At 42.5% G+C, this 12,648-nt stretch overlaps 1 protein-coding gene across 1 annotated transcript in view; it reads right to left on the bottom strand.

Moving 5' to 3' along the window:
* Positions 1-12,648, bottom strand: part of LOC111959423 (F-box-like/WD repeat-containing protein TBL1X) — a 29,631-nt gene that overhangs the window by 708 nt on the left and 16,275 nt on the right. The window contains exons 2-14 of the mRNA XM_023980951.2: positions 11,323-11,464; positions 10,317-10,462; positions 9,691-9,910; positions 7,968-8,100; positions 4,603-4,744; positions 4,407-4,470; positions 4,201-4,298; positions 2,774-2,834; positions 2,542-2,663; positions 2,253-2,327; positions 1,985-2,112; positions 854-1,019; positions 562-663 (exon numbers count right to left, since the gene is read on the bottom strand). Of these exons, the coding sequence (XP_023836719.1) occupies positions 562-663; positions 854-1,019; positions 1,985-2,112; positions 2,253-2,327; positions 2,542-2,663; positions 2,774-2,834; positions 4,201-4,298; positions 4,407-4,470; positions 4,603-4,744; positions 7,968-8,100; positions 9,691-9,910; positions 10,317-10,462; positions 11,323-11,380 (1,515 nt within the window). The 5' untranslated portion in view covers positions 11,381-11,464. The remainder of the gene's footprint in view (positions 1-561; positions 664-853; positions 1,020-1,984; positions 2,113-2,252; positions 2,328-2,541; positions 2,664-2,773; positions 2,835-4,200; positions 4,299-4,406; positions 4,471-4,602; positions 4,745-7,967; positions 8,101-9,690; positions 9,911-10,316; positions 10,463-11,322; positions 11,465-12,648) is intronic.

Genomic DNA, 12,648 nt, shown 5'->3' with positions numbered 1-12,648 from the left:
ATTATTTTGGTTCCTCTCCATGCACTTCTGAAAGCATTGGTCCCGAGACTAAAGCATTAGGGGCTTTGCTTTTATTCACTTTGGTTAAAAGGGATACTTTGGGATTTTGCAAATGAGGCAATTTATCTACTTCCCCAGTCAGATGAACTCATAGATACCATTTTGATGGCTCTGCGTACAGTTTGAAGGAAGTTGCTAACTAGTGCTAGTGCAATTGCTAACTACCGTTAGCACAATGACTGGAAGTCTATGGGTACCTGCTAGAATGCTAGTAGATGCTCATAGACTTCCAGTAATTGCGCTAACGCTAGTTAGCATTGGCTCACGAAACTAACTTCCTTCATACTGGACACAGAGACATAAAATGGTATCCACAAAATTAATCTGATTCTGGGGAAGTAGATAAAGAGCCTCATTGCCAAAATCCCGAAGTATCCCTTTAACATCCAGAAACGTGTGATTGACCGTGCTTGCATAAATGAAAGAAAACAGATCATTACAAATGATATACAGCTTGATTCACAAATTATAATCCAATTCAACTAAAAAATGACAACTTACTGAGCCATCAGAAGCGCTAGCACCAACTTTGTCTCCTGTGCTGTTCCAGCACACCTCGAAAATCCCTCCGGTCCCCCTGTAGCTATGCACCAAGGCTCCAGTCTGCAACCACAACACAACCAACTCTGGTGAGGACTGCTAGATGGCCATAGTTGCCTGCTCGACCTTACAACATCACTGATCTCACTGTCTGGGTCATGCATTGGGGCCAGGAGTTTTCCATGACCAAGTAACTAACTGTTGTAAGCTGCTATAACCTGTTTAAGCTGTTATAATCTCCTGGGTGACTCACCATGGTGTTCCAGATGTGGACACACTTGTCGAAGGAGCCGCTGGCCAGGTGCTTCCCGTCAGGGCTGAAGGCCACACTGTAGACGGGTTCCTGGTGTTTGGTCAGGGTGTGGATACACACACCTCGCTCCACATCCCACAGACGCACAGTTGAGTCAAACGAGGCACTAAGGGGTACAACATAGCACATGGTTAGTTCTCCATCTACTAACTGCCATCTACAACATGCAAAGACATACTGTAACTGAAATACATGCAAGCTCTAACTTTGTTTAAGTTTATGTTCATATCAACAAGCCATCATTGGTCTTTCCATACGAATGTTAATTTACAGGGTTTGACAGATTTRACACCTTTATGACAAAGTAGCAGCCGGGTAGTTTTTCCAGCTTTAGATTGACAACAACACCACATGGAAAGAAGGATATGAAATGTAAGAAACATGTCAATAAGTTTGCTTTGGTGCTCGACACAAATTCTATTTCAAAATGCTGATTCACAGAGCCAAAACAAGATGTGTGATTTTGTAGGATCAGTGAAATGGTGATGGTGTGAATATCTGTCACCACAAAAGGAGAGACACGGTTGAAAGCAAGTGTTAATGAAAAAGAAGCAGACTTTCATTAACACTTTCTCATCAAAATGTTATTATTAGGTAGTGTAAGTCAACCTGGCTAGGTTGCAAATCTCACTTTACAAAGACAAAGGAAAAGATGRAGATTAAAACWAAATTTWAAAAAAGTYCGTAAAGAACCAAATAAAATCACAKGATCAGACAGGAGCTGTATCTCGGTGTACAATAACCGCATTTACCTCAGATAACTATCAAGTTCCTCACAAGTCATAGCAGTAATGGCAGTTTTACATCAAGAATGAAATATAGGCCCATCCCAGGGGATGCCAGTAGAGGTTGTAAATACCTCTGCTATTTGAACTGTAACATTTACACATGCATTCATGTCTGGGTCATAGGCTTTATGTCCCTCAACCACTGACAGTTATTAGACCTGGGAGGATGTCTGGGACACTTTTTGACAAGAGACCCTTTCACTGGCACACACACTGCCCATTTTCAACTAATAAATCACAACGTTGTCCCAGAACAAGCTTAGGAGCTGTGTGTGTGTCCCACCTAGCCAGCATGATGTTGGAGTTGGGGTTGTTGGTGCCTGGGCCGGTGGGGCTCCACTTGATAGTGTAGATCTCTTTACTGTGGGCCTGGAGGTCATGGACACATGAGTCCTGCTTCATACTCCAGATCTGGGGAAGAGCACAGCACACTTTAAACTCACTATGTAATCATTACATTCTTATATTGACATATAGATCATGGTCATAGGAAAGAGGTGGAATTCATTGTGTGTCCAGAATCTTGCCTGAAGTAGAAGCACTGGCATTACCTTTAAAGTCATGTCATCAGAGCAGGAGGCTAGWAGCATCCCTGACGGGTCCCACTTAATAGCGTTGACTTCATTCTGAATCAMACATGGGCAGATATCATGTAGACTCGTAGAGGACCAACACAAGACATCCTGCTCTTCCTACCACTAGTCACAAAATAATCTTGTTTACTTTACAGAAGTACAAAAGTTGGGGAAAACACATTCAGTAGAGAAATCCTAAGTGTGACTATGTCCTCAGTAGTGTGAGATGTAGAGGTTAGAACAYAGACGCTGTCTGTTTGTTTACCGTGTGGCCCTGGAAGGTCTTGAGCGGCCGGTCGCTGCCCAGTCGACACACGTGGATGCACATGTCTGTGCTGCAGGAGGCAAACGTTGTGTTGTTCTGCCAGTCCACATCCAGGGCTGGAGCTGTGGGTAGGAGGCAGCACACAGGGACAGGAGGGTTTGCAAAGGGTTAACTCACATCAGCCGGGAAGCTGAAGTCCTACATCTTTCTGTTCGGGACACAGGGGGCTTACCTGAGTGGAAGGGGAACTGCTGCTTAGCCTCTCCTGTGTGTGCGTCCCAAATGATTGTCGTCTGGAAAATGACAATAGATACATAGAAAATGCAGTACAAACTCTTGACAATTGAGCGGCAATGTTCCCTCTAAGCTGTGCACGTTGCTACCCCGGGACTGCCGCGCAGAAGAAATATCAGCCTGCGCATAGAAGCATGAGATTGAACTTCACTAAACTTTCTTGAGTTTTCCCCGTTAGTTAACACTATCAATGTTTCCCTTTACTGTGGGAATTGTGATCGAATCAACTCAATATTAGCCACTTTCAATGCAAAGTACCGAAACAAAACAAACTTCGCAAGACTTAGTATGAAAAACAAACTATGCAAGAGATTTTGTTTTAGGCAGAGMGCATCGGAGTAGGATTCTATWGCAATGACAGGCAGGACTCAGGCCCCTGCACTCTACACAGACTGGTGCGCCATAATTAATCAGAGCTGCAGTAGGCCTATATGCCAATAGACCATTGCCATATATGGATTTGTACCATTCATTTTGAACTGGACTGTTTTACAGCATGAGTGGTCACAATTATTATGAGCTTGTTTTGAGATCAAAGTGAGAGCTGCATGTAGCCACGTGTGCATATCGGTTCATATTTTTTGCCGGTTGGTGAGTTATTAGTCCAGTTATAACTCATTTGTAGTAAGAAATGTGGGAGTGGTTGCTTCCTACAAGAACACACAGCGTTAACATTTCTAGCCATCTTAGAAAAGCGAGTCAGGTAAAGAGCTTTTTTTATATGTCTTAAAGGGGCAGTGTTGTATTTTGAGACAGGCTTAAACAAGCTAAGTAACCAATAGGCAGAGGGTAGCAGCATTTGTCTGTTATCTCTGTAATAACGGTATGGGAATAATAATGCATTTTATTTTGTAAGTGGCTTCTTGCATCAAACACAACAAAATGTTGTCACCTCCTTGTCTGAAGGACAAGTGGATAAACAGGTGAATGTCAAGCCCTGCATGTTTTTATCAAAAGTCTCATGGAATGTAGGCCTACATTGAACACCACACATTGGYTGCTACTGTAGGCTGAACGATAGAACAGCTATTTCCATGTTAAAATGTTATGGGATGCATTTTTTCCATTGTTTTTGATGGTAGGCCACTCTGGTAGRCCTACATTATGATCAAATAGCCACAGTAGTCTACTTGGTCACTGTTAAAACAGTAAATTACAGCGGATACAGCCTCAGTGTTCATAGTAAACGCGCACAGAATTTTCACAAYGTTCAAGTTAGCTCTCATCAGAACTGAAATTTGCTCAGTGCCCAAAAACATTTGAAGGAACATTGTTGGGCGGTATACAAAAAAATTCAGTCAGCATTCTTGAACTAATATTAATTGATTGCTACATGAGCGACATGATGCATTCAATCAAAAATACCTTATCTACACCAGCACTGAGGATACAGTTCCCTTTCTTGTTCCACTTCAGTGCAAATATGGGCCCTTTATGTTGGCCCAAGGTGCTCGCCAGATTACCTGTGAAAGACAAGAGTTTAATGTATCTGCACAGATAACAGTATGATTCAGAATGGGCATTGGGCACTGTTGTATAATTGAATTAAAAAGCTACAAAACTCAGCGTACCATCTTTTGTCCATATCCTTGCAAATCCATCATAGGATCCGGTTGCTAAGAGTGTCCCATCGCTCTGTGGGGTAAAACAGAACTGTTAGTTAACTGTCCTCAGTGTAGATGGCTTCTAATGGTCTGTTCCAGACCATTTCAGTCAAGTAAGAATAGATACAGTAGACGTGGATGGAATGGACCACTGAGAACTCACATTCCAGTCTAGTGAGGTGACGTCTTTGTTGCTGGGGACGTCCTGGCCTCCCTCCCTGATGCAGTGTCTGAGCACCAGCTGGGTGGAGCTGCTGTTACTGTTCTCAATAAGGTTCCAGATCCGGGCTGTCGAGTCTCCCGACCTGGACACAAACAGATAGAATATAGAAGAAAAATTCAATACATAGTGTGTGTGCGGCAGTGTGTGTGTGTGTCGCTCTAGGCTCCCAAGTCCCAGAGAAGCTCAACCCAGCACTGACCCAGTCCCTCCCCCTGCCACTCAAAACAAAGAGATGAAAGATCACTTCTTCCTCTATGACAACAAGCAGTTTCAACATTATTTTACTGTAATAGAGAACTTAACCTTTGTAACGATACTCTTTTTATGTCTTCACTCCAGAAATGTAGAACAGAGCAGACCCTACTCGACGGGAGTAYCAATGAAGATGATTGTGGAAAATAAATGCTAAGTTTGTCACGTGCAGCATTGCGGTACCACATACTGCTAGCAGCATTTTAGCCTCAGACAGTTACATGCTAGCTGTCTGTTTTATAAATGTGCAATGAGCATAAAAAAATTGGCAACTCGTTCTCATTCTGAGAAATATGCATAYTTTTATCCAGGTAAGTCAGTTGATTTCAACATCTAAACAAAGTGAACAGGCTGTTGTTCAAACGTTTAGAGACGGCCAGGAGGGTGTATTTATAACAGTTCAACAGTACCTTGTTAGCAGGCGAAAATATTCAAATTGGCTAGACTTTAAATATAAACATTAGCTGGCTACTAATTCACGGTGGAAACCACMCATGTGGAGATCATCCGTTCACCTAATCTGCGTCTCACAAAGCCACGACGGTTGGAACCAAAAATCTCAAATTTGGACCAAAGGACAGATTTCCACCGGTCTAGGGTCTGCTCTGTTCTAAATTTCCGGAGTGAAGACATAAAAAGAGTATCGTTACAAAGGTTAAGTTCTCTATTACAGTAAAATAATGTTGAAACTGCTTGTTGTCATAGAGGAAGAAGTGATCTTTCATCTCTTTGTTTTGAGTGGCAGGGGGAGGGACTGGGTCAGTGCTGGGTTGAGCATCTCTGGGACTTGGGAGCCTAGAGCGACACACACACGGTGGTGCTTTGCTGGTGACACTGTCTGTGATTTATTTCAAATTCAAGGCACACTTAACCAGTATGGCTATCACAGCATTCTGCAGCGATACGCCATCCCATCTGGTTTGCGCTTAGTGGGACTATAATTTGTTTCTCAACAGGACAATGACCCAACACACCTCCAGGCTGTGTAAGGGCTATTTGACCAATAAGGAGAGTGATGGAGTGCTGCATCAGATGACCTGGCCTCCACAATCACCCGACCTAAATCCAATTGAGATGGTTTGGGATGAGTTGRACCGCAGAGTGAAGGAAAAGCAGCCAACAAGTGCTCAGCATATGTGGGAACTCCTTCAAGACTKTTGGAAAAGCATTCCAGGTGAAGTTGGTTGAGAAAATGCCAAGAGTGTGCAAAGCTGTCATCAAGKCAAAGGGTGGCTACTTTAAAGAATCTTRAWTATATTTCAATTTTTTTAACACTTCTTTGGTTACTACATGATTCCATATGTGTTATTTCATAGTTTTGATGTCTTCACTATTATTCTACAATGTAGAAAATACAAAAAATAAGGAAACACCCTTGAATGAGAAGGTGTTTCCAAACCTTTGATTGGTAATGTACAGTTGAACTCKGAAGTTTACATACACTTAGGTTGGAGTCATTAAAACTCGTTTTTCAACCACTCCACAAATTTCTTGTTAAACAAACTATAGTTTTGGCAAGGTCGGTCTAGGAACTCTACTGTGTGCATGACACAAGTAATTTTCCAAACAATTGTTTACAGACAGATTATTTCACTTATAATGTACCACAATTCCAGTGGGTCAGAAAGTTTACATACACTAAGTTGACTGTGCCTTTAAACAGCTTGGAAAATTCCAGAAAATTATGTCATTGCTTTATAAGCTAATTGACATAATTTGAGTCAATTGGGGGTGTACCTGTGGATGTCTTCAAGGCCTACCTTCAAAACTCAGTGCCTTTTTGCTTGACATCATGGGAAAACTCAAAAGAAATCAGCCAAGACCTCAGAAAAAAAATTGTAGATTCATCCTTCTGAGCAATTTCCAAACGCCTGAAGGACACGTTCATCTTTACAAACAATAGTACGCAAGTATAAACACCATGGACCACGCAGCCGTCATACCGCTCAGGAAGGAGACGCGTTCTGTCTCCTAGAGATGAACGTACTTTGGTGCGAAAAGTGCAAATCAATCCCAGAACAACAGCAAAGAACCTTGTATCTACATCCACAGTAAAACAAGTCCTATATCGACATAACCTGAAAGGCCGCTCAGCAAGGAAGAAGCCACTGCTCCAAAACCTCCATAAAAAAGCCAGACTACGATTTGCAAATGCACCATGGGACAAAGATCGTACTTTTTGGAGAAATGTCCTCTAGTCTGATGAAACAAAATAGAACTGTTTGGCCATAATGACCATCGTTATGTTTGAGGAAAAGGGGGGAGGCTTGCCAAGTGTGAAGAACACCATCCAACCGTTCAAAGCACGGGGGTGGCAGCATCATGTTGTGGGTTGTGCTTTGCTGCAGGAGGGACTGGTACACTTCAACAAAATAGATGGCATCATGAGGGAGGACAATTATGTGGATATATTGACGCAACATCTTCAATCTCTAGACATCAGTCAGGAAGTTAAAACTTGGTTGCAAATGGGTTTTCCAAATGGACAATGACCCCAAGCATACTTCCAAAGTTGTGGCAAAATGGCTTAAGGACAACAAAGTCAAGGTATTGGAGTGGCCATCACAAAGCCCTACCTACAATTCTTTAGAAAATTGGTGGACAGAACTGAAAAAGCAAGGAGGCCTACAAACCTGACTCAGTTACACCAGCTCTGTCAGGAGGAATGGGCCAAAAATTCACCCAACTTATTGTGGGAAGCTTGTGGAAGGCAATGCTACCAAATACTAATTGAGTGTATGTAAACTTCTGGAATGTGATGAACGAAATAAAAGCTGAAATAAATAATTCTCTCTATTATTCTGACATTTCACATTCTTAAAATAAAGTGGTGATCCTAACTGACCTAAGACAGGGAATTTTTACTAGGATTAAATGTCAGGAATTGTGAAAAACTGAGTTTAAATGTATTTGGCTACACTGTATGTAAACTTCCGACTTCAACTGTATATAGATAGTGAATCGCCCATAAGTTAGAAGAAAAAAATATATATATTTTTAGGCCATATCGCCCAGCCCTACACCCACCCCTGACCCATTCCAGTGAGACTCACCCCGAGGCCAGCAGGTCACTGACAGGGTTCCAGGCACAGATGAACACCTCTGACTCATGGCCTCGGAGGACCGTGGCCTTGCTAGCTGGGATCTCCACGTCCACATCCATCTCCATGGGCTCGCTGTGGTTATCTGTAATCAGATCAAACCCACCCTCTGTTAGACACATACAACTCCCAGTACCTACTGTACTATTCAGAATATCACATGGAAATGGAACCATATTTTCAATCTTTCTATTCTAGTGCCATATTCAGCTTCAAAAACAAACTATCTGGACTGCTTCCATCTATTAAGTGCGTTTCTGACAAACATCTGAGATGTTTAACCTCTCACCGTTCAAAATCGTAACCATTCAAGAYCAAATCATTTTAATTAGGCTAGTTCTAAAACATTGCCTTCAAAAAGCAGAGAGTGAGATTTTTTAAATAACCGTGTTATCTAAGATTTTCAATTACCGCATCAAACATACTTGTTGACCCAATCTGTGCAGGTTCAAAGCTCAACTATTTGGGGAGATGAACTAAGAGCTAATCCAGTAATCATCTTTGTATCCTGCCAGCAGTATTGATAAAATGTGTTTTTCTTCCAGACATGTTTTTGCTGCAGCGCAATCCTAAGGGGCTGCAGCGCAATCCTAAGGGGCTGCAGCATCCCTGTCTGTTCAGACAAGTGTGAAAGAAAAATTACATATTTACCTGATTTGTTTGATATTAGTAGTTAGCAATTAATACTTAACAAATAGGAGGATATTTCTGTCCTGTTAGTGTCTGTGTTTTTAATGGACTCCACTCTAGTTCCCTGCAGCTAATCTGGGAGAATGGTCACCAAAGATGGCTTGAGCTGACAAATGAGTTAGACTGCATTACATAGACAATAATGTGTTTTACTAGGGATAGCTTGGGAGTAGAACAATCCCTCATTGTCTCAAAATCATCCTTGCAACTGGGGAACTAAGCCAGGGTGGGGTTAAGACAACGACAGGATAAACCCAAAGTGGTTTATGATGCTCCTTGGTCTGCATGAGGGGGGTTGAACCAAGCATTGTTAGTGTCAGCTATATATGGTACTCTGCATTTGGTTAGGTTATTCGGTCCAACACTCAACACTCACTCGGTCCAACACTCACTTATTGCAATAATTAAATCGATATTAAATAAAGATGATAGTTTGAAGAAATTACCCAATCTCTCTCAGTACTGAATTTCCATGGCACAAGTAATCATTATTTACAGTAAGATAGTCTTTCCTGATGTTCTGCCACTCACCCACACATTAGACTTTAACTCCAGTGGGATCGGCTGACAAACATCCACAAACTCCGCTTTTCCCTAGTCTAATGCGTCACCTGACCCACACCTCTCTGGTTTCACTGGCTGAACTCTACAAGCATCTGAACAGTTAGGGAGGCACAATAAAAGGCAGGATCAAATTCACCAACACTCAATGCCATGTCACTAATGACCTCACATTTGGTGAAAACCACACTGTACTGAAGTAACCCCCCCCCCCCACACACACACACACTTAAAGCTGTACTAGTACTGTGCTCAAATAAACCAATGTGATGTTGATCCTGCTTGGGTTTGCTGGTTTATGGAGATTCAGCTGTCTCACATAGTAAGTATCGAGATAATGTAGGAAAAATATAATCTGCTAAGTTACGACACGAAAATACCAGCTAGCAACAGCTAAATGGCTCAGAGAGGAAGTAATTCTTACAGATGGTGTGTGTTCCATTTTCCTCCCCGTTCACGGTGGCCTCTCCGTTCTTTGTTGCATTAAGTTGGTTGCTAGCGGCAACAACTGCCATGGTGCAGGCCGCCTGTTGCTGGGCTAGTTTGTCGCGGAAGGCCTGCTGCCGCGTCTGTACCACGTCCGGCATCACCGCGTCGATGAGTGACAGAGACTCGATGGGCCGCCCATCAAACACTGTGCCATCCTGCCAACATAACGCCAAACATGCCATGGTTACACCATATTTCATTAAAGGTGGGATTTAATTTGTTTTCATTTACCAAGTACAATAGTGTATTGATTTTTGTATTKATTTTTGTATTCTTAATAATTTATGATTTTGATCAATTTACTTCACTATATTAGTGAAAGCAGTCTTATATAACCCCATTGATTTATATAGAGAGTGTGTGTTTGTTCTGACAGTGGTAGTCCAAGGTTCTATTCTCTAGGCCCCAAACAATAGAAAATGGATTGAAACAGGGAGGAAACGGTGGACTTTTACACACACAAAAAAAAATATGTGTGTTCTGTTGCAAAACATTTTGCTACAGTGTGCACTAATGAATGTGTCCCAAGGCAGCAGCCTGGACTGGAGCAGCTGGTCTCACCTCATTGATGCTGATCTCTGCCTCCACATACTGGAGGCCTTTCTGCAGGATGGAGATGAGGGCAGCAGGGGGCACTAGTGTTCCATTGATGTTGGACTGGCTGATGTGGCTCTCGATTCCAAAGGTGAACGCTGAGTGGGAGAAACCTGGAAACGAACACACAGAGAACACAGTCAGTACAATGACAACACCAGAGACCCTGCAACACAAACCTCTCACTCCTATACAAACATATCTACACTTTTTATGTCAATGTTATGCTATCAAAAAATACAAGTGAACGCAGACAGCGGAGCGAGTCAATTATCCGTACCAAGTATACTTTTTCAGTGCGATACATTTTGAAATGCCAGAGCTATCATGCGTTTCACCAATGACGGGCTTCAAAGAAAGCCCCAACAAAAGAGTAATAAAATACAGCGGCTAGGAACTCAATAATTCATTCAACCTGTGAAATACAGGTTAGCATGAATGGCATGAGAGACAGACACCGACATACAGACACGACAATACAGACACCGACAGAAGACATACAGAAGACACCGACAGAGACAGACACACAGAGATACAGACAACCCGACAGAGACAGACACCACACAGACAGACACCGACACACCCGACACACACCAGACACCGACACACACACAGAGACAACACGACACACCAGACATACACCGACAGAACCGACAGACACACAGACACCGAGACACCGACCAGAACAACAGAACACACCGACAGACACAGAGACACCGACAGACACAGACACCGACAGACACAGAGACACCGACAGACACAGAGACACACCGACAGACACAGAGACACACCGACAGACACAGGGACACACCGACAGACAACACGACAGACAACACGACAGACACACACGCAGACACACACCGACAGACACACACCGACAGACACACACCGACAGACACAGAGACACACCGACAGACACCGACACACACCGACACAGACAGAGTGTTCCAGGAAGTTTGGCAGTCATACATACCTGACTCCTGAAGATATCTGTAGACCAAGAAGTTCACTTCATCACTGGTTATACTCATTTTAGCCCACCTCGATGGAGGAGGTACTGTATCTTAGCCCACCTCGATGGAGGAGGTACTGTATGTAGTAAAGATGGACTCAGTCTAGGGAAGAGAGAGAGGAAGACATTGAGTTTTAGATTCATTACACAGCTAGYTACATAATTTCAGAAGACAACAAGCTTCCCAACGAGTGGGACAATGTAGGTTACCGTATATCTTGGTAGGTCCCCAATCATCATAACCAAATGACTTGACAAGCTACCATGTCCTCATATACAGAGATAAAGCAAGAACATAAATGTGTCTCTGTCCATGGTTAGAAGCGCACACACAAAGGAAAACSCAACTAACTCCCTCCATTAGTGTGGGCCCCCGTTTGCCCATTGGCTGCACTTTTCGACCCACTGAGAATGGCAATGACCGGGTCACTTAKCCAGCGAATCCATCTCCACTGCACAGGCCAAGTATTCCCCCATCTCTCTACTGTGACACGACTGCGGCGTCCAATTCCATTAGTGACCTGGCCACTGATCTAGATGGATAGAAGCCTAATAAAGCATTACAGGGCATTGAATGCATACTGCCGTTATCTAGTAAACTGTATAGAGCACACGGCGTAAGGATAATTACTGGTAAAGTTGGGGGACTTTCACATCATTATCTCTTTCTCAGATAACACTTTATTGGCGCCGACGTGAACATTTCAACTTGGTATTCTTTCAAAACTACTGGGAGCTGAAGAAAAACAACATAAAAACAGAACCCTTTAGAATCACAGCAATTTAGTTATTGTTCCCACTGATGAGCTAGCCTTCAGGCTAATGAGGGCTTCGCTACAATGGAATGATTCATCATTTTCCAACAATATATTAATGAATTGGCARTACACAGTATATTATGCATAATAGGGAAGGAAATACAAAGGTGAGACTGAAACTTTACTTTTCTAATTGAGAGAAAATTCTGAAACTGAAGGTGCAACAAGGGAAACATTATTTTGTATCAAAGCCCATGTATCGGTTTAAGAGTAGAGCTGAATCTCAAACTGAAGGCAAAGCAGACAACAAATATTTGATATACCACACATAATGCAGTCAATACCATGTAGACAACCATACATTGTAAAATGCTTCCTATTCACATTGGCAGCGCCAATCATATTCAACATTTGACCAAAGATTGAAAAAAATTGAACCTCTGTACCTCTTCAAAAACTGCCAGTTATTCATCATAAACACCCCCACTAAAACAGTTAAGACTTCCTCAGAGATGAACAATACATTTGA

The sequence above is a fragment of the Salvelinus sp. IW2-2015 genome, linkage group LG36, assembly GCF_002910315.2.
Source record: "Salvelinus sp. IW2-2015 linkage group LG36, ASM291031v2, whole genome shotgun sequence".
NCBI classification, from domain to species: domain Eukaryota; kingdom Metazoa; phylum Chordata; class Actinopteri; order Salmoniformes; family Salmonidae; genus Salvelinus; species Salvelinus sp. IW2-2015.
This window is presented reverse-complemented; position numbering and strand designations above follow the sequence as displayed.